General features: G+C 37.8%; 1 protein-coding gene and 1 long non-coding RNA gene across 5 annotated transcripts in view; one reads left to right on the forward strand and one right to left on the reverse strand.

The window, feature by feature from the left end:
* LOC107751945 (uncharacterized) overlaps positions 1-8,567 on the forward strand; it is a 16,175-nt gene extending 7,608 nt beyond the window's left edge. The window contains exon 3 of one of the 4 annotated variants that reach the window (XR_001641314.1): positions 8,488-8,567. This is a non-coding gene — a long non-coding RNA (uncharacterized LOC107751945). The other 3 variants (XR_001641315.1, XR_001641316.1, XR_001641317.1) reach the window with 3 other exon arrangements.
* On the reverse strand, positions 6,986-19,236 carry LOC107751944 (EGF-containing fibulin-like extracellular matrix protein 2). The gene is made up of 11 exons (XM_016567731.1): positions 18,998-19,236; positions 13,187-13,448; positions 12,943-12,991; positions 12,084-12,296; positions 11,373-11,495; positions 10,248-10,364; positions 8,819-8,938; positions 8,583-8,702; positions 8,360-8,483; positions 7,516-7,711; positions 6,986-7,147 (listed from the first exon to the last, which is right to left on the reverse strand). Exons 2-11 carry the CDS (start codon positions 13,280-13,282, stop codon positions 6,986-6,988), a joined length of 1,320 nt encoding a protein of 439 aa, XP_016423217.1. The 5' UTR covers positions 13,283-13,448; positions 18,998-19,236.
* Positions 19,237-20,598: the final 1,362 nt, after the last annotated feature.

Below are 20,598 nucleotides of genomic sequence, written 5' to 3' on the forward strand. Positions count from 1 at the left end.
TATGAAGTAATAATTTTATGACGAATAAATCTTTCAGTGAGTAAAACTGGCTGTCTCTAGTATTAAAGACTACACAACATTATTATATTATCTTTAATTTTTAAATGATTAGTATTTTAAATTATTGTCCCTGGATTAGTAGGATACTCTTGTAATAAAACGGGCCCCAGATGCTTGGCTGTGGTTGTTGTTAGCCAGTCAATTCATTCTAAGTGTCAGAGAGGATGGAGAAGGTCATGAAAAGATGGATTCTGACTGTTTTTGGTGCAAAAAAAAAACTTTACTAACATGTCATATATACATATATATATATATATATATATATATATGTATGTCAGGTGGGAAATGCATTTTATATGATCATTATTGGGGAAAAAATGTGCAAAAATTGCAGTACACTCAAAGGTACACCTTTATCTATCATTAAAGTACTAATATGCACCTTATTGACGGTAGATACAGGTACAAAGGTGTACCATTGAGGGCACATTCCAAGTGACAAGCTATTTAGGGCAAGATTGTGAAAAGAGTTGTTTTACACCACGTGCATTTATATATGCCTTTGTGCTTTATGAACTGAATGAAGTCATCTAGTACAGCAGTGGAATGTTAGTGCGATTTGCATTTTTGCAATATGTTGCTAAATCTGCCTGAAGCGTCATTTCGTTTTGCCACAGAAGCTGTTTTTTAACACCCTATGTTAACACTCAGCAGTCAGACTCTCACCCGCAGGCTCATTTATGGTGACAGTCTCTCACACATTACTCATTCACTCATCATGAGGATAGACTCACTTTACAGTCTCTCTCTCTCCAACTCTGACACAGATGAGCATTTTTCCCCTCTCTTTGGCACTCCATTTGAAGCATTAGGCCTCAAATCAAAATATGTGCATCCTTAGGCCATATGTGCATGAAATGCAGCAAGTCCTAAAGGGTTTTACATATGAGATTGCAATGATGATTCTGGATGCTTAGCGTTCATTATGTATATATACAGTGGGTACGGAAAGTATTCAGACCCCCTTAAATTTTTCACTCTTTGTTATATTGCAGCCATTTGCTAAAATCATTTAAGTTAATTTTTTTTCCTCATTAATGTACACACAGCACCCCATATTGACAGAAAAATTTTTAAAAATATGCTCTCTTCCTCGATGAAGGAATTCTCTCTTTATTGCCGTCCCTCTGCTCGCACGCCCACGCAACCATAGCAACACATTGTCGTATCATAGTAACCACATTTACGCAGGGAGAAAAAATTAAGGGTGGGTTGTAGAGGAATCTTTCACTGATCACCATGAGCATGTAGCTTGAAGATGGTTCCTCGTATTCAATGTATGACAAGGGTGAGATTATGAAAGTCATTTATCACTAAATGTAGATGGAGTTTGAAAATTAAACCTATATTTTAAAGCTTTTTAATAGAGGTGAAAGCATATAAAGAAATGTAGCACACTAACCAGATATTCGCTATAACATCTTATTGAAATTACTGTCAATCCTGATTCTAGTTCCCAGTTTGTGAGCCATATAATGCAATTAGCCCTCCTCGTTTGGTTCATCTGAATAGCCAATCAGTGGCAGATGAGGTAGAGGACTCTTGTTATCAGAGTCACTCCAGCTCAGATGAGGCCCTAATCAAGGCGCATCGGTAATATTCAGTGGTCAATTTAATTCCCTTAAACAAATGGCCCAATTATCAGTGACCAACATGTGTCCCTTTTCACTCTCCATCTGTGAAAAAGCCCCCGTCTGCTCTTCTATGGAGATCCTCCTTTATTTGGGATGCAGTGGACCGAAGCTAATGAGATACGCTAATAGAGCAACTCTGTAAACCCCAATCACCCATTTGAGCTAGTTATTTTCCACACGGACCCTGCTAACTGTCCATCGAGGGTCACAAAACATTACAACTGACACCTTTGTTTATAAAGGCTATTTCTGATCCCATATCAGCTTTATTAGACAACCCTGCTGGGAAATCCAGTTTAAGCTGTGTTGATGTTTTTTGAAACATGATAGCTGGTTTTTAGTTGGTGGACCATCAGTAAACCAGTTACAAACTGCTTATGCCATCTTAAAGGGATCATTTCATTTCAAATCTGTATGATACAAAATATTATATTATAAAATGTTAGTGTTTTTTAGTGTACAACAATGAAAATCAGTGGGGTCCAGTGTTGTGTTTTTTCCTCATTAAATTTAATTTTTGGACCAAAATATAAAAATATATTCTTTACATTATTAAAAATAAAGGTTCCAAAGGGTTCTTTTTTTCATCTATGCCACAGAAGAACCATTTTTGGTTCCCCAAAGAATCTTTCAGTGAACAATTAAAATTGAATTATTAAAATTAATTAAAAGAACCATTTTAAATAACCTATTTCCACTATAAATAACCTATTTGTGCAAAGCAAGGTTCCATGGATGTTAAAGGTTCTTCATTGAACCATAGATGCCAATTAAGAACATTTTATTTTATTTTATTTTTTACAGTGTAGAGTGAGGGAATGACAGAATTTTCATTTTTGGGCGAACTGTCCCTTTAAAATGTTAAAGTTGGTTTTTGAGACATGGTGGATGGTCAACCATCTAAACCAGCTCCAACTAGTTTAAACTTGATTGCTATCTGGGAGACTGACATGTTTATTTAGTGTTTATATTTAGATCTACATGTAAAATTACATTTTGCTTTGCCCACCGCCTCCCCACACATGCTTAGCAAATATAGATATCATGAATACTTCTCTGTTGTTTGTAGTTAATGCAGCGGATGTCACAGACAGTGAGTGCTTGTTTTGTAATGGCCTAATGTGTTTGAAAAAGGAGGCAGAGGGCAATAGTGTTTCCTCTTTTCATTCAAAAATAACCATGGATATCCAGGTAAATATAGTGGTTCTGTCTCAATGACTGACAGCAGCAGTGTTTGTGGGGAATTTCCTGAGGGGTCCTGTGTCTCAATTTTTGTGCGCACTCAAGCATGAAGGAAAAACTCTCTTGTTCCTGGCTATAAAAAAGCATTCATTCTTGGCTGTGCAAAGAAATAATCAGATCAGCAGTTTTTTTTTTTTTTTTTTGGAGTTGCCCACACTTTTTGCCACATAGTTTCACTGTGGTGAGGACAAAATGAGAGATTACAGACACAGCATTGAGAATCACCTTCCCAGCAAGAAAGTGATTAATTAACACAGACTGAACTGAATGCAGAAAGCTGCCATTTTGAAAAAACATTTTGTTTTTGGTTGAATGACAACCACATTTGGCCTCAGCGAATGGGGAACGTTCTCAAAATATGTATTTTTTTTACATATAGTTAATAGACACAAAAACATTCATACATTGTTTCTGAAACGGTCTAGTTGGACGTTAGTCTAATGTTTTTTTTTAAACGTTACTACTACTTGTTTCAAATGGTTCAGAGAACATTCAAAAGTAACATTCCTATAATGTTTGTAAAATTATACAATTCTAACGTTTAAAAACTGGACATTTGAACGTTCTGAGAATGCTTTCATCCCTTAATCAGAACGTTAGCAAAAATGTTCTTTGAACATTTTTGTTAGCGGTGTCCATAGCCATCAGTCAGTTCAAAAGAGAGCAAAGTTCACATGATTCAAGATAGATGATCAAAAAGGGCATTTGAGCAAGAGGACAGTTCAATCCCGGGACATCCTGTCCATTCCCACTCCACCCACTCACCTGTTCCTGACCCATAAATGAGGTCACATTTGGCATAAACCGTGGATTCTCCCTCCACTCTACAGGACACCGTGACGCATAAGTCTGTATATAAAACATTTTCACACACTCATGGGTTGATGCACACACACGCGCACACCTTTTCTCAAGGACACCTCCACATGCGGAGGCATATTGGCACAGCTCATCAGCCCTCCTCTCTCTTTGTGCCTGCTGGGTGGGTACAGCACATCTCGCTTCTGCGTTTGGCTCACAGTTGGGTTTACCGTTTATCTGCCATCCAGCAGGAAACGGCATGAGAATGTCACATTCTCACCCACATACATCCCAGTCACCCACTTCCTAAAGAACACGTCTTTATCATGATCTCTGCTATGAGGTAATGATCGAAACAACCTGCTGGTGCCATCTGTGTCTGTCTCTATTTACCAAATGAATGTGCCCGTCGTATTACTCACCTACTGTAGATTCTCAGGTGTGTGTGTGTGTGTGGCCAGCTGTATGCTTGTATAAGACATTGTTCATGGTACAGTCTAGCTCGGGAACATGTAGCAAGTCAGTAGGAAGAAGGTAAAGAAACTGGTTCACTGGACAATTGGGTTACAAAACCAACTGCAAGATTCCATCACTTCAAGTTGTCTATTTTTGGTCTTGGACTCTGTGTGCTGCACTGCCCCCATGTGGCAGACCAGAGTCAGTTTCCAGACCTGTGGTTATGTAAGACATTGCGGGGAATGAGTCATCATTGGGTAGAGAGAGAGAGAGAGAGAGAGTTTCGACACAGATTGATCTGTGTAAGTGGTCACTCCTGAAGAGCTGAAAAAGAACAAACCGAAGCAGTGGTGCTGTCAGTGGAAGGTTCTAGAACTCATTCATGTATGAGTGTATGGCTACAAATAGTCGGACTGTATCTTGGATATCTGATCATGGAATCATCTTGGTTTTTATTCATTTTGCTGTCCAGGTCAGTCCATGCAGCATTAATCTGCATATCAGAACTAAAAAAAAATTAACTACATTTTATTTTAATTTAACTAAAAAGTAAAAGCATAATTTTAGTCCAAAGAAGACAAATTTGCTGTGTATTATTAACATAGTATAATATATACTGTTTAATATAGATGATATAATATACATCTGGCTGAAATTGCACTTATTTCAAAGGTAGACTAAATGTAATATATTTATTAATTTATTATAAATTGCCCTTTTATTAAAAAATACCATTTTAATTCAGATGTTACATTATATTAATTATAATTATTATAATAATTATGTGCCTACTAAATGGCTATTTCAGTTAAAAGAAGACCATTTTTAATATATTATTTAACATTAATCCAAAAAATATATATTTTAACTTGTTAATTTTTGCTAAACTAAATATGAACAAGAACACCTCCTACACACAATCAAGTACTGTAAGTCTTGTGACATCATTACCCCATTAGCCTCAAGTACAATAACTCCATTGTGATTCAGGCCACAGCGATTCCATTCAGAGAGGTTCTCTTTGCCATTCTGAGAATTGAGAAAGAGCTCTCTTGCTTCCAGTATTGGACCCGGTTTAGGTCCAGAAAGCTCTATTAACCTGCATCTGTGACTCAGTGGAACTAAAATAGTATTGATCAGAAAAGATTGAGTTTTGTCTGTCCTACTTTACTAAATGAAATGTCACTGTCTTGCACCTTAAAGGGGTCATATGATGCGATTTCAAGTTTTCCTTTCTCTTTGGAGTGTTACAAGCTGATTGTGCATAGATAAGATCCCTGAATTTGCAAAGACTAAAGTCTCAAAACCAAAGAGATATTCTTTATCAAAGTTAAGACTCTGCCACGCCCCCCTAAAACGGCTCATTCTAACACGCCCCCACATATCTACCCCACTATGTGGAAATATTTGCATAATCCCGCCCTACAATAATGTACAGTATTTGAAAAAGAATGTGTTTTTTGAACATTAAAGCATGTCAACATATTCTGTTACACCAAATACACAAAATAATGATCTTTAAAAAAGCATCATATGACCCCTTTAAACATTTTCCATATATAGCTCCGACATGATGCTGTTGATTATACTGAATATATAGTTCTCACCTCTCTAAATCGGTTCTTTTTCTAGTCAGGCTTGTGCTAATGAGGCTGCAGAGAGGCGGACAGCTGCTCAGTAGGGTTCCAGTCTATCCCGTGGTTAGATGAGTCAAAGATCGGAAGGGTGGGTGGACGGGTTAAGCAGGGCACGTGAGTGAGACTTTCCATTTGGCGGAAAACGATGCATAGCAGAGAAATGCCATGAAAACATCCCAGCGGGAAGGCAAACATATGTGGGTCAGGAGCCAGAATTTTATGGTCTTATCAAATTTATTATAAATCCAAGATCGAAATACAACAACGGCAGCATGGTATAAAAAAAAACTACGCAAAGTAACATGAGCATTATTGATGGTGGTGGTGGTGGTGGGGTAGAGGTTTGGAATGACTGAGTGGTTACCGAATAACAACAATGAATAGAAACAATACTGAACGCAGAGATAGATTATACATAGTGGAAAATTAAAAGAGGCTTTTTGACACTAAGAACATACAGAGATACTTTTTACAGCCTTGATATTGTTACTACATTTATTTGAATAGGAGGGATTAATTATAATTGCTGACATCTGAACTGGAAGATCAAACCAATGGAAAGAGTCTGCAGAGCTGCAGCCCTTATCTTGAGAAAGAGGCTATTTTTAGAAATGACAAAAGACAGTTTACATTGGTTGTACAGCAGGTTTGGAATCGCACTCTCAGGAAAAAAAGGTACAAAAGCTGTCACTGGGGCAGTACCTTTTCAAAAGCCACACCTTTGTACCTAAAGAGTCCTTATTGGTATCTTAAAGATACATATAAGCACCTAATGTGTACATATTAGTACCTAAAAGGTACAAAAGTGTACCTTTTGAAAAGGTACCACCCTAGTGACCGCTTTTGTACCTTTTTTTTTTTCTGCATAGTGCAGGTAGCAACTTTGCCATTTTCCATATGACACAATATAGTGGGTTATCTTGCTGACATTTTGTCCTTAAAATATAGTGCCTGTCTCTAATAGCCTTTTTATTATTTATGTAGAGGTTTTATAAGTTGGTACATCTCTCATGAAAATGACTTCTCTACAATTTTGGTAATGATGTCTGTCAGTTGGCAGACATATCCAGCTCATAAGCCCTCCTTGTTGGATGACTCAATCAGTGCTCTTCCACCCCCTTTTTCCCTCTCTGGGCATCTCTACATCTCTCTCAGTTAAAAGGCATGAGGCCCAACGTAGATGGTCAAGCGCAGGACAGAACTGGTGTGGTAGCTCACGAGCGGGTTCATAGAAACCATCTCCAGATCCAGCACATACTCTCTGGGGCCATTCACGGCACGGGCGAGAACAAGCATGGCGCTGATGTTGTTGATTTGCTGAGGAAACAGATATGACCGGCACAAGGATCATTTCAAATTTTGGCTCTATAAGAAATGTATTAGTCTACTGGCAGGAATCAAAGGGGTCTTCCTGATTGGGGTCCGTAACATTTTTAAAACTGAAGTCTCATGCTCACCAAGGCTTACTGACTCCTCACTTTTGAACTGTAGTGTATATATTGAAGAATATATTTTCCCAATGGGGTAAGAAACAAATAAAACCTTATTTAAGATATAAATTTAGCTTGTTTTGAGGCTGTTCAGATCAGTGTTCTGGAAAGCGACAAAATAAAAAAAATACTGTATATCTGTTTTCAGTATAAGAAGATTATACACTAAATAAAGTTAAATAATTTTTAAATTACCCTGATGTAAAAGTCTCCATTGTCGTCTCCAGAGCGGATACGGAAGGTGTTGTAGGCTCCAGGTAAGACGCTGGTGGCCTGGATCTGAAAGATATCTGAGGGGACGGAGCGCTCGGACGTGATGCTCATGTAGCGATGCACAATGGAGTAGGGCATGTCTCGACAGCCAGGCTTTGTGATAGGACATGTACAGCGGCTGAATGAAGAGAGCAAATTGTATCAGTTAGGAAAGATTTCAACTAAATTGTTCAGGACTAAACGTAAGCGAGTTGAATAGATTTGAACTGACCTGCACTGAAAAGAATCAATACGCTTTTACAGAACTGGCCTGTTTTAGAGTGAACTCAACCAGTAACATTTTACATGACTTAAATTTAATTGAATTAAACTTGTTTGAATTAAGCTGAACTGAAAGGAGATATATAAACTAAATAGTACCCACTAGGTTAGGTTTTTGCATGACTAATAACTATGTTAGCCACAACTGTACCAAATTATACAAGTATGTGTACCATATGTCCAGCAAATTGGCTTAAAATTTTGGATGCCATCCATCTAGCCAGATATTTCTTCAGAAACGCCGGACCACCTGTTATTCATTTCAAGCTTGTGGAAATGCAGATTATGTTGAGACATGCTTAGAAGCACAGACTGAAGAACTGGCCTCAGATATGGAAAAATAAACAGGTCAATAAAAAAGCATGTCGGGTATGTCTCAAATAGACACTACTGATGAACAATAGACAATTATGTAGAAGAAAATATCTCATAAATGCTGATGCATAACTGTGTGTGAACTGAATAGCCTGCAAGTGTTTGTGGTATTTCCAAATTGTTTACTTACTCTGACACTTGTACGTAGGGTTCCTGACAGCTTTTGTTGTCAACACACTTGTGACCTCCATGAATGTTCACACAAGTCTGTCCATCAGAGCACTGATGAGCTCCTGTCTCACATTCATTTATGTCTAGATTCAAAAGAAAAAAAAAAAGCATGTCTCTCATTTGTCCTATGAGTGAACTGGGAAGCAGAGTGTGCAGTGAGCGAGCGTTAAATTGAGGTGAACCTTGGCAGAGGCGCGTGCCCAGGAGCTGATATCCTTCAGGACAGACACAGGAGAATTTGCCGTGCTCATTAACACACTGATACTGGCACAGGTAACTGGAGTAGCTGCACTCGTCTATGTCTGAAAACAGAGAATGAATATGATCAGTTGCTCCTGTTGTAAGATGCATAAACATTTTTCTCTAATATGTGTATTTATTTTAGTTTTTCACATTTGTCTGTTTACTCCCAGCTTACCATTGCAGGCAAAGCCATCTGGCCCCAGCTCATAACCCTGCTCACATCGACACAGGAACGTCCCGTACGTGTTATAACACCTCTGACTGCAGGGGGCCCCCATGCTACACTCATCAACATCTAAACGCAACAGAATGATAAAGCAGACAGGATTGTATATGAAAACACTAAACGTAAACAGTGAAGGATTACAAAAGATTATGTAAAATAAATACTTTCTGAGCTGGACTGGTTATTTTTGTTGGCATAAATAAAAGTCTGATCAATTTAAGTGGCCACTTAAGCAAAATCAAGAACTCAGTTCATTCGTTTTAGGAATACCCTAAAGGAAGGAAGTGTTTTGTTTAATTTTAGAGCACCCAATGAGTCAAAATTGTCTTAATGCACATTCCTGGTATTATTGTGTACGATTAATCAGTGCATGATATTCTACAGAAAAATATCATCCTAATAAACTGAAATAAAAAAAAAAGTGGAAGGAATAGTTTACACAAAAATGAAAATTTAACATTACATCACTTGCTCACCAATGGATCCTGAATGGGTGCCATCAGAATGAGAGGTCAAATAGCTGATAAAAACCACAATAATCCACAAATAATTCACATCACTCCAGTTCATCCTGTTGACATCCCATGAAACTATGCGATTGTAAGAAACAAATCCATCATTAAGACATTTTAACTTTAAACCATCACTTTTGGCTTCGGACTGTTTTTGCCTATAAACGTCCTTGTTCTGTATATATTACTCTGATGATTTAGACAAGATGACTTTTTTTACTGGAGAAAGCAATATTATAGAAAGAGGACCTGTATTTTAGTCAGAAGCAATTTTGAAGTTAAAAGTCTTGATGGATTTATTTCTTATAAATGCATAGCCTAGCTTTTCACTTCACAAGATATTAATTGATGGACTGGAGTTGTGTGGGATTTTCTTTTCAGAGTGAACTATTCCTTGAATCAGTATTACAAAACGTGTAATCAATATGTTAAAAAGCAGAATGGCTATTCTGACAATATTGTAGAAATCTTGAATTCATCTTGACTCCATTCTGGTGCATAGCATTCACTTTTCATGATCCAGTCAATTACTGATGGATAAAATCAAGTCCCGTCCTACTTTTTCATGTTGATTATCCTGTTGCACTTGGAAATGCATCCAATTATGCAAGTTAAATGTGCTGCAAACAGCAATTCACACTGACTTTAATGTCTCGATTTCTCATTTTCCACCATGCACAAAGTGCTCTTTTACTGGTTTATATTTTGGCTTTTACTCAAAGAAAATGAGGTGTAGGATGGAGTTGTGTAAGAACGTGGGTTTGGATTCCAAGTGCGTGTGTGTGTGTGTGTGTGTGTGGTGGGTTGGCCAATGACTCGGGGTATGGCAAAACGGGGCGTGGGAGTGAGCGTGTGGGTTGGCTTACCAATACAGGAGCGATTGTTGCCAGCCAGCTGGAAGCCAGGCTCACACTGGCAGGAGAATGAGCCAGGGACATTAACACAGCGATGTTGACAGTAGCGGTACCGGCACTCGTCAATGTCTGAAAAGTATTAAAACAAAATTAGATCACATATAAATTATTTGTATTCTTTATTGGTATGACTTAACAGACAATGATATATGATCTTGCCATTTTATGTAATTTAAGGCACACTATACTCATAAACTGGAAACCTCTCTGGGACTTAACCCTGGGAACAACTTAGTAAATCAGTAATTATATCAATAGGTGTGTATACAAAATTCCTAAGTTTCAAAAGCGTTTACTGATATTATTTATAGATATTTATATTATAAATATTAAGATAATATCCCAATAATAAATTGATATAATTAAGATAATATAACATAATATGAGATAAAAGATCATATTTAAAGATAATATTAGCTCTTGTCAAGCTAGTAATATCTTTGCAGGTACTGGAGCGAACTTTATCGACTCTTTTTGCCTGCAAACCTCAATTAATATTGAAATTGCACCCAATCCAAACTTTAAAAGATTAGTTCACCCAAAATGAAAGTCTGCCAACATTTACACCTTCATGACATCGTACCAGTTGAGATGCATCTTGATTTCACCATGTTTGCATGTAAATGAACCAGCTTCAATGCAGAGGAGGTTTACATGGTTTTATATTTTGGTCTGTTCCTCACTTAAATCAATGGTATGGCATTAGATGACTTGCATAAAAGATATTTTAAGAATATGGATAACCATACAGTTGATGGACCTCATTGACTTCCATTGTATGGGAAAAAAATACTGTGGAAGTCAATGGGAACCATTGACTGTTTGGTAAAATTTTTCAAAGTATCATCTTTTGTGCTCAACAGAAGAAAGAAACTTGAGCGTGAGTAAATGATGACAGAATTTTCATTTTTGGGTGAACTACCCCTTTAAGCGCACTTCTTTTTCACAAGGAAGTCTTGGAACGACGAGTATAAATAAATGAGTATAAATAAAAATCTTTGTGATTGATTTTTTTTTGGAGAGGTGAATTATGTTGTGGTATTACTACAAAATTAGACAGGCTTTTTCATTTCTCACCGATGCATTCTGTCCCCACTTTGCGATACCCATCTGGACACTGGCAGGAGAAGGAGCCTTGTGTAGTGAAACACTGCTGACTGGGGTGGCAGTCGTGACTGTCCTGTTCACACTCATCCACATCTGTTTTTGTGAGACAGAATCATGGAAATGTATTGTGGATCACTGGTTCGGTTTTTATCTTTCTTTGTCTTCTCAGTTTTGGCACTGGAGCTGCCATAACTGTGGAATGAAGTTATTGCAGCATTTATTGGTTCACAGCTCATGAGAAGTGAACGCTGTGTCTACATAGCGGTCTTGAGTAACGCTATCTCTATTCACTTCCTATTTACGGTAGACGACAGCTGGGATGCCTCAGTCTTAGTAAATTCTTCGACCCCCTGCTTACCAGCCCCCTGCCAAAACTTCAGCACAAATCCCACAGTTGCCTCATTGCAAAAACTAGCTGACTATTTCCCCTGACCACCTGTTTCTGTCTGAGTCATTCAAGCGCTAACAGTCAAAACTAAAACACTGCATGCTATAATCCCCCCTTTCACCATCTTGTTCACTAATACAACCGATTTGCATTTTCATTATGATCCGAACACACATGACATGCCTCGGTGACTTTGTGTAATGGCATGCTACTGTTTACAAAGCTGATTCCCACAAACTCGCAGGTCGTCTGACACCTGTTCTGAAAACACACGCTTGTTTTCACACACTCACCCACGCAGCTGTCTCCCTGGGGCTCAAAACCTGGAGGGCACGGGTTGAATGGCTCGCTGGCTGTGTTCTCCAGGCTGGGGTGGATCTGGTTGGGTGGTTCAGGTGCAGGGATGACCGAGGCAGAGCGAGGAAGGCACAGGTACCCGCCATAGTGGTTGAAGCACTTCATCTCTCCCTTACAGGCCTCTGGGATTGTCTCACATTCATTTATATCTGCAGACACACATTCGAAGCAGAATACACAGGCGTTTGTGAGTAAAAAGCACACTATATGATAACAGTTAAGAGTTACATAACACTTATAAAGACATACATATATTATAAACTAACATTGCAACAGTTATTTATCACTAAATTTATAAGCTTTCAGTATGCCAAATTATATTAATTAAAATATATAATAATATACATTACCATTGTTCTAATATACTAGTCTCTTATGCTCACAAAGGCTGCATTTATTTAGTTAAAAACACAGTAATATTTGAAATATTACACTCTAAAAAATGCTGGGTTAAATATAACCCAGCGCTGGGTTTAAAAAATTTATTTTAATATGTTTTAATACCAAATTTATTCCTGTGATGGCAAAGCTGAAATTTCAGTCTTCAGTGTCACATGATCCTTAAGAAATCTTTCTTATATGCTGATTTGGTGCTCAAGAATCATTTCTTATTACTATTAATGTTGAAAACAGTTGTGCTGCTTAATATTTTTGTGGAAGCTGTGATACATTTTTTTCCTTAGGATTTTTTGATGAACAAAGTTCAAAAGAACAGCATTTATTTGAAATAGGAATGTTTTGCATAGGGACCCTTTGAATTGGATGTTTTAAGTGTTTTGAGGTGAGATGTTTTACCTTTGCAGTGTTGAGTCTGTGGATCCCAGTGATATCCATCTGTACATTCCTAGAGAAAAAACACATTAATTAGTGCATAGTAACACACTTTACATGTAAATTAAACTATGTATATTGCATAGTTACACATAGTATGTGTGAATATAAGATATAAAGATATAATGATGTAACATACATTATGAAGATGCATTTAAGGAGAGAAAAGGGAGGGAGAGAGACAGGGGAAGGTTTCGTTCCTCCTTACCGTGTAGGTGTCAGTTTCTGTGGGTGGCTGTGAAATAGCGTGGTGGAGAAACACAGAGATGCACATACAAAAGGCCAAAACACTCCCAGGCTGCATCCTCACACACACCTTCAACACGCTCTGATGAGCACAGGCACAAAAACACCTCCAAGAGTGTTGACTAAAGAGGAGGGATCAGACAGACATGCACTCTCTCACACACACACATACACACGCTGGTAGAGTCTCTGGTGTGGATTAGATGATGCTGCGATGAAGGAATCTGTGGATGAGAAACAAACAGCTTGAGAAAACTTCAGAATCAAGATTTACACATCACTGCTTGAACCCATAAAAGTGATCCCACTGTACTGGTCATAACTACAAGTCAGAACAGATGTCTGTGGTTTATTTGAGGTTTATTAAGCATATCAGTCTAATGTAATGTCAGGGCCTCTCATTTAATAGCAATGTACACAACCGCTGAAATTGCTTGATTACCAGACTCCCCCTAGTGGTTGTATTCAAATTGCAACAAAATCAAAAAGATTTACACGTTAACTCACCTAAGATACCAGTTAGACTTGAATGGTAATGAAAAAAAGACACGATTTTAACTGTTGTAATCATTCATTCTTTTATGATACTTTTATGCATTGTAAGATAGAAAGAATATGAGTTCTAAATATGCTCTTTACCTGTGTGCAAAAGTACTATTGTAGTAGCCTACTGTGGTACATTGACTGTAACTGATGGTAATTTCTTGGAACTTTGATTTATGTACCATGATATCATAATTTAGTTGTCTAATAAACTTGGCACTGTATATTATGAATATTGTTGGCTTTTTGACAAATCGCCCTAACAAAGGATTTGCTAAATGCATAAATGTAAATGAAATGTTAAATGATATTTACACAGTACACTAAGGTACTTCAGAGTACCAGTAGCAATGGTATATTTACTGAAAGTAAAATAAATGGTAGCATAACACTTCACAGTAAGGTTCAATTTATTGACGTTTATTTAATGAACAAACAATGACCCGTCTTTTACAGAATTTATTTATCAAGGTAAATAATGCTATTGCTAATTGTTCATTCATTTTTTGTTCATAGTACATTAATGACTGTTAATTTAAACCAAGTGAAATTATCTAAATTCTCTCTCTGATGTATAGTACTTTTTTGTTAGTTTGAATAAGTGCTTTCCTCATTCAAACACCCCAAGAACAACTATGAACTGTATTAACTATAATTATTAAATATTAACTTTAATTTTTATCAAACATTTCTGGCTTTGAGGGGAGTAAAAATGTGTCAAAGTATCACACAGACCTATTAAATGCAGCACTATTTTCCTGGCCTCCTTTTCTGTAAATGCACACATACATTGACATTTACACAGAGTGTGTACACAAACAGTGTTTGCAGGTGTAGTATGGAAACACAAAAGCTGCTCCAACATGACACAGAGCCCAACAGTAGCTCTTTTCTGAAAACACAGAGTTCAGAGAGTCCACCCTTACCAAAAAGTAGTATACTTCAAGTTTATTTTACTAAGTATACTTAAGTAAAGTTCAAGTATATTTTTAAGTATACTTTATGTAGCAAGTATACAAATATCAGTGTACTAGTAGTATACTTGTAAGTGTACTATTTCAATACTCCTTGGGACTAAATTGGCCCACTTTCTAATATATAAAAGTATACTTTTAAGTATAACAGTAGTAAACTTTGAACAAAAAGCTGAAAAAAAGACTATGAATTGGATTCAGAACGATAATCAAAACGTAGAGTCGATCAACACCCCAAAGCTTGACGGTCATTATTACCTCTTCATTGGTCGACATTACATCAACTTTACACAGTTTTGATGTTGTTTTATGTCTAATGATTGTGTTAGATTACATGTGGAAGCACCTGTTGTTTCGGTTTCTTCTTCACTTGTGTTTTTTGGAAATTCTGTACAGAAGATGTGTACTAGCGCCCCCTACAGTATAACAATGAAAACACGGATTCTAGGAACACAAGTATAGCTCAAATATATTTAGACTTTTTCTAAGTAGGCTATTAGTCAAGTATACTTAATATGTCATTTTAAGTATATTTCTGAGAAGTACATAAAGCCCATTTCTGAGAAGTACATAAAAAGTAGACTAAAAGTATACTTTCCTATTTTTAGTTTAAAAGAAGTAAACTAATAGCACACTTGAATAAACTTCTTTTTCGTAAGGGCAGTCTAAAAGTATTGTCATGTTGACTCAGTGCAACAAACAGCAAACCACAGGGTGACGTGCAAATCTGCACACACTATCTCAGTTGCATCAGCCTCCTGATAGAATTGTTGTGCTTTTCCTCCCAAATTGCATGAAATTATTTAAGCCTCTTACTGTAGCAACGGTACAAGAAACACTTGTGACTTCACACGCAAACACACTGAAACGCTGCAACAAAACAAACATGCTTGCAAATCTCTCATCTGTGTGATTTAACCGCTCCTACTGACTGACCTACATGCTACTTATGGTTTAAATAGTGACCCACAAAATCTCAAAGCAGGCTGTTCCTGTGGTGTTGCACCGGACTGGGAAAAAGCAGAAATCAACCATCATAAACACACTTGAGGCCAGCAAGAGCACGGTCCAGTCGCTTGGCCGGAGTGTGGGCAGTGTGGAGGTGTGGGTAATATCATCTGCCATGATGTCTGAGTGGCACTTGACCTTCTGGAATGCCAGCGGATAGGAAGGATGTGGGCAGCGCTCTGAATAACGGTCAGCCGGACACTCACTGTGTTTCCCACTGTATCATATTCACGGGAAAACCCCCCGAGGTTCACCGGAAAGGTCAAGTGTGGTTACCCAGAATGCCCTTTCTGTTGGACTATTTTTAGATTAATTTAATCATTTTCTTTAGCAGATGTGTCATTGAATGGCTACCTATGAAGCAAAATGAAATAATTTGGGGCACTTCAGATGGAAATAGGCACATTTGTTTGCTTAACATTTGATTGGCTGGTAGTCCCGAGACTTTTGTAAAGTCTGCAGTGATTATATGACCACCAATAACACAAGTAATAAAGACTGGACTTCATGGGCAGACCACACACGTGTCATGACAAACGCTCTCCTCCTCCCACTCGTTCACACTTATAAACACACTCACACTATTCCAGTGTCGTGTCTACGGTTAATTCAGTGTGCTCAGCTGGGCATTAAATTCAAAATCTGACATGGTGGCCAAAGCATTCAGGCAGGGGCTCCAGATTTAAACCTTGCTGGTCAGTGCACTTTTAATTTTATGAATACGACCTCCTCTCCTCCCACCTGTGCAAACCTAAGTGGGGTTTTTACGTCGGGACCCCCACGGCTGTACTGTTAACAAGGACTGCATAGACGCATGCAGTGGTTGTGGTTTATGCCCAAATGAGTTGGACACTTAAGCCACAGTTTAAAATGCATGGACGTAAGCATTAAACACAAAATCATTAACATTTTAGATTCGGGAGCAGTTCTCACTATTTGCACATATTAACGCCTTATTCTGCATAATCATATTTTAGACCCCTTAATCCTACCTCATACCTAAACTTAACAACTACCTTACAAACTATTAATAAGCAGCAAATTAGGAGTTTATCGGGGCAACCGTCAGAGTTAATAGTGAAAACTGGTCCCCAAACTAAAGTGTGACCAAAATAGTAGTGGCATCTACAAATGGTGAACGTGATTTCACCAAGTACAACATGTTCCTGGATCAACATCCTTGTTGATCCTGGAACAACATACCAATCAACCAATCAGAATTGAGGGATAGGTTTTCAAGAAATGTCAGTTTTAGGCTTACAATCAGGGTTAGATGCTTCTACATACTTGTTATTCACCTATCATGGCTGTTACTTAGAAAAGTAACAGCCATGTTACTTAGCTAATTTTGCAGTTATTCTTAACTAAATGGTCTCAAGATATTTTCTAGAGGATGTACGAAGTCGGTTCCCCTCAAGTTCACACAAGTGTCTATAAATGTAGTTTATCACATTAACTGCACCATTTACATCATTAAACAGCAGTTACTGAAGTTTTCGAGTGACTCAATAGTTTGTGTATTGCTACAGTAATATACAGACACTGAAAATTGTCTTCAAAGATTGTTTTACAACAACTAGAAACAAGTACACTACTGTTCAAACATTTGGGGTTTGACGATTGAAAGGCTTACTTGTATGTTCCAAGGTTGCATTTATTTGAACAATTAAGAAACCATTTTTATTACAATTAAGAATAACTGCTTTCTGTTTTATTCTATTTTATGTCATTTAAATGTAATTTATTCTTATGAAGCAAAGCTGAATTTTCAGCATCATTACTCCAGTCTTCGGTGTCACATGATCCTTCAGAAATCATTCTAATATGCTGATTTGCTGCTCAAGAAACATTTCTTATTTTTCATCAAAATTTAAAACAGCTGTGCTACTTTATGTTTGTGAAAAGCATGATAACTTTTTCAAGATTCTTTGATGAATATAAAGTTCAAAATGAACATAATTTATTTGAAATAGGAATCCTTTTGTAACAAATGTCCTTCCTGTCACACTTTTGATCAATGTAATGCATCCTTGCTGAATAGAAATATAAATTTTTGAATGTTACTTTTGAACGGTATTGTATATATTAGAAAAGTTCTAGATATAAAAGTATCTTTTGTGGCCATCAATGATGCTCACTACTTCCACGTTGCTTACTTTTGCAGCCCAGAGAAGACAAATTAATATTTCCAAATACCAAAAATAAAGAACTACAACAGAAGGCCCCAGTCTGATTTACACTCTCTGCTTTTAAATGAATGCTCAAGTCAGCATCCAGCCATATAAAATAAAACATCTAACATAAGTAATTTGCAGAACACATACACAAACGTGATGTCACAACAGTGGCCTGTAAAAATACAGTAAAGCAGTGTTCCCTGTTCCGATGTCACATAACCATTTTATTGAGCCTTTATTTTTATAACAACACCTGTGCTTCCAAAGGAGGCCAGAATGATTTTGGTATAAACACAAGAGTTACCACAAATTCCCTGACCTTTGTGTGTCCTCAGAAACCTTTGAGAGTCTGTGTGTAATGCCCCCATTCTGTTGCCTTTCACATCAAATCAGCTCATATAAACAGATGGGAGTTTGTATGAATCAGCCTTTTGTCTTTAAAAATAGAAACATTATGTAAACAAAGTCACCCATTTTACGCTCGCAGGGCTCAAATAACAACGTACAGTCAATGGCATTAGTCTGGTTGTGAAACAGAGGTTGGAAAAGAGATTGGAAAGTTTTGCAACACTTCAGACATGTAGAGATGTGTAAAACCATCATGATGGTTGGTTGAGTAATAAATGTAAAAAAAACAAAAAAAACACACAACAACATTTTATGTGTAAGCATGGAAAGTTGGCAGATATAAGAGAATACGATATTCACCAGTATGGTAGGAGATGTGGAATCTGCTGAATAATGTGATTGATTGTTCTCTCTCTAGTGTAGTGTCTGTAGTCGTGGATGTTTGGAAGAGAGCTGGAGAGGGAGTGTGACGTGTGCAGCCCTTCAAACAGCCTCGAGCAAACCGGCCAGTTGAAATTTTCCTTAGTCTGCCCTTTATAGCTTTATCTCCTTCTGCCCCACTGTCTGTGACATAACGTCAATTCAGCCTGACGTGTCTGCTTTACTTAGATGAGCAGATCCACAATGGCCCAAAGACCCCATGCAAACAACAGCTACTGGAGTACAATGACAATATATTACAGTGCAATATTAGATATTCTTTCGCAAACGTGCTATACTCACAGGTCGGGCTTTCTTCTTGCTGTGTTCTTGAATGCAGTGGTTTTTCTTCTTTTCTTCCGGTGGATCCCTCTCTAGTTTGTTTCAGTGCAGTGGTGGCACGTCTTCTCTTCTATCCTCACTCCTCAGCCTGATAGAGTGAGTGTGGAGACGGACAGCTGGACTGTGAATGTATGCAAGGGAGGGAAAGACGGAAGAGAGGAGAGAGGGACAGCCCATTCCGACCCCCATACAGCCCCCCTGCACGGCCATCCTCCGCCCCCAGACCCCTCCTCATCTGACCCCCCAGGATGAAAATTCCTGGTCTGCGGCCCAAATTCCAAAATTCCAAATGTGTCCAGCTCAACGACAGAAAACAGCATACAGATTCACACACACACATGCAGCCAACCCCCCTCCATGTACACATATGAGCCAGCCTCCACGCACACACACACACAAGCAGAGACCCCACCTGGTTTCATTTAAACGCCCTCCACAGCCTGCAACTTTCTTTCTCTCTTTTCCCCTCCACCTCAAGTCACCCTTCATCTCTCCCATCTTTTTTGGTCTCTTGCTCTCTCTATTCCTTTCATTCGGCTGGATATTTATAGCTTGGGAGAAGTTGGTGGAATGTAGACAAAAATTAGAGAGCAAACTAGAGAGAGAGAGAGAGAGAGAGGAGGCGAGGGTAGAGTGAAAGAAAGGAGGATAGGACGCACGTCTGCTTGGAAAAGTTGTTCACTTTTTTTGCCATGTCTAAATATTGAAACTGAAGGTACTCTCAGGCTGATATTACTAGAAATGAAAGGTAATGGAAAGACTCACGTTCTTACTGCTGGTATACTTTTACTTCAAACAATAGAGCATGAAATAAGAATTGGAGTTTTGGTCTGTCTATATGCTAAAGTACTTGTCAGTGTTAACAAAATTAACTTTTAACAGATATACATATTTGAAATCATTCTTCTATGGCATTGTTGCAAAACCTGATTTTGGAACATTTATTTTTAAGAGTGTAATACTGAGTTCAGAATACCAACTAACATACTACTTAAGAATACTATGTTGATATAGGGGGAAGTTGTGGCCTAATGGTTAGAGAGTCGGACTCGTAACGCAAAGGTTGCGAGTTCGAGTCTCAGGTCCGGCAGGAATTGTAGGTGGGGGGAGTGAAAGAGTTAAATGCAGAGCACTAATTCCTAGTATGGGTAACCATACTTGGCCACATGTCACATCACTTTTTTTTGTTTTGTTTGTATTCGTAAAAAACATGTCAGTGATATATGCTTTTGTATAGTTGAGGCTTTAGATGTATGTAATTAAATAAATTGTTATACATTGTACCTAACTCAGTTGTGTCAAGTCACAAAATCAGTTGCGCATTCCTGAGGGATCACATTCAAGCTTCATCAAATTATACAAATAAATAAATATTGTTTTGCTCTGCAAATGACAAAAGGGCAAACAAATCTGTTTGCCATTACTCTTATACCAGAACACCTCTAGAGTAATGTGGTAGGCCTGACAGCTGTCATTACATACTATTATTGCAAACACACACACGTACACCGTGCCACCATGGCCTGACAAATTGTGGCCCCCTACTGCTTTCCCGTCCCCAG

Source organism: Sinocyclocheilus rhinocerous, unplaced genomic scaffold (genome assembly GCF_001515625.1).
Source record: "Sinocyclocheilus rhinocerous isolate Xijiao unplaced genomic scaffold, SAMN03320098_v1.1 scaffold662, whole genome shotgun sequence".
Classification (NCBI taxonomy): Eukaryota; Metazoa; Chordata; class Actinopteri; order Cypriniformes; family Cyprinidae; genus Sinocyclocheilus; species Sinocyclocheilus rhinocerous.

What these genes read in the sequence shown, in the direction of transcription:
- LOC107751944 (XM_016567731.1), bottom strand. Translation starts at nt 13,282, where the DNA reads ATGCAGCCTGGGAGTGTTTTGGCCTTTTGTATGTGCATCTCTGTGTTT. An exon ending in CAGAAACTGACACCTACACG is followed by an intron (nt 12,992 to 13,186) that starts GTAAGGAGGAAC and finishes TTTTTTCTCTAG; the next exon opens with GAATGTACAGATGGATATCA. An exon ending in CCAGGGAGACAGCTGCGTGG is followed by an intron (nt 11,496 to 12,083) that starts GTGAGTGTGTGA and finishes TCACAAAAACAG; the next exon opens with ATGTGGATGAGTGTGAACAG.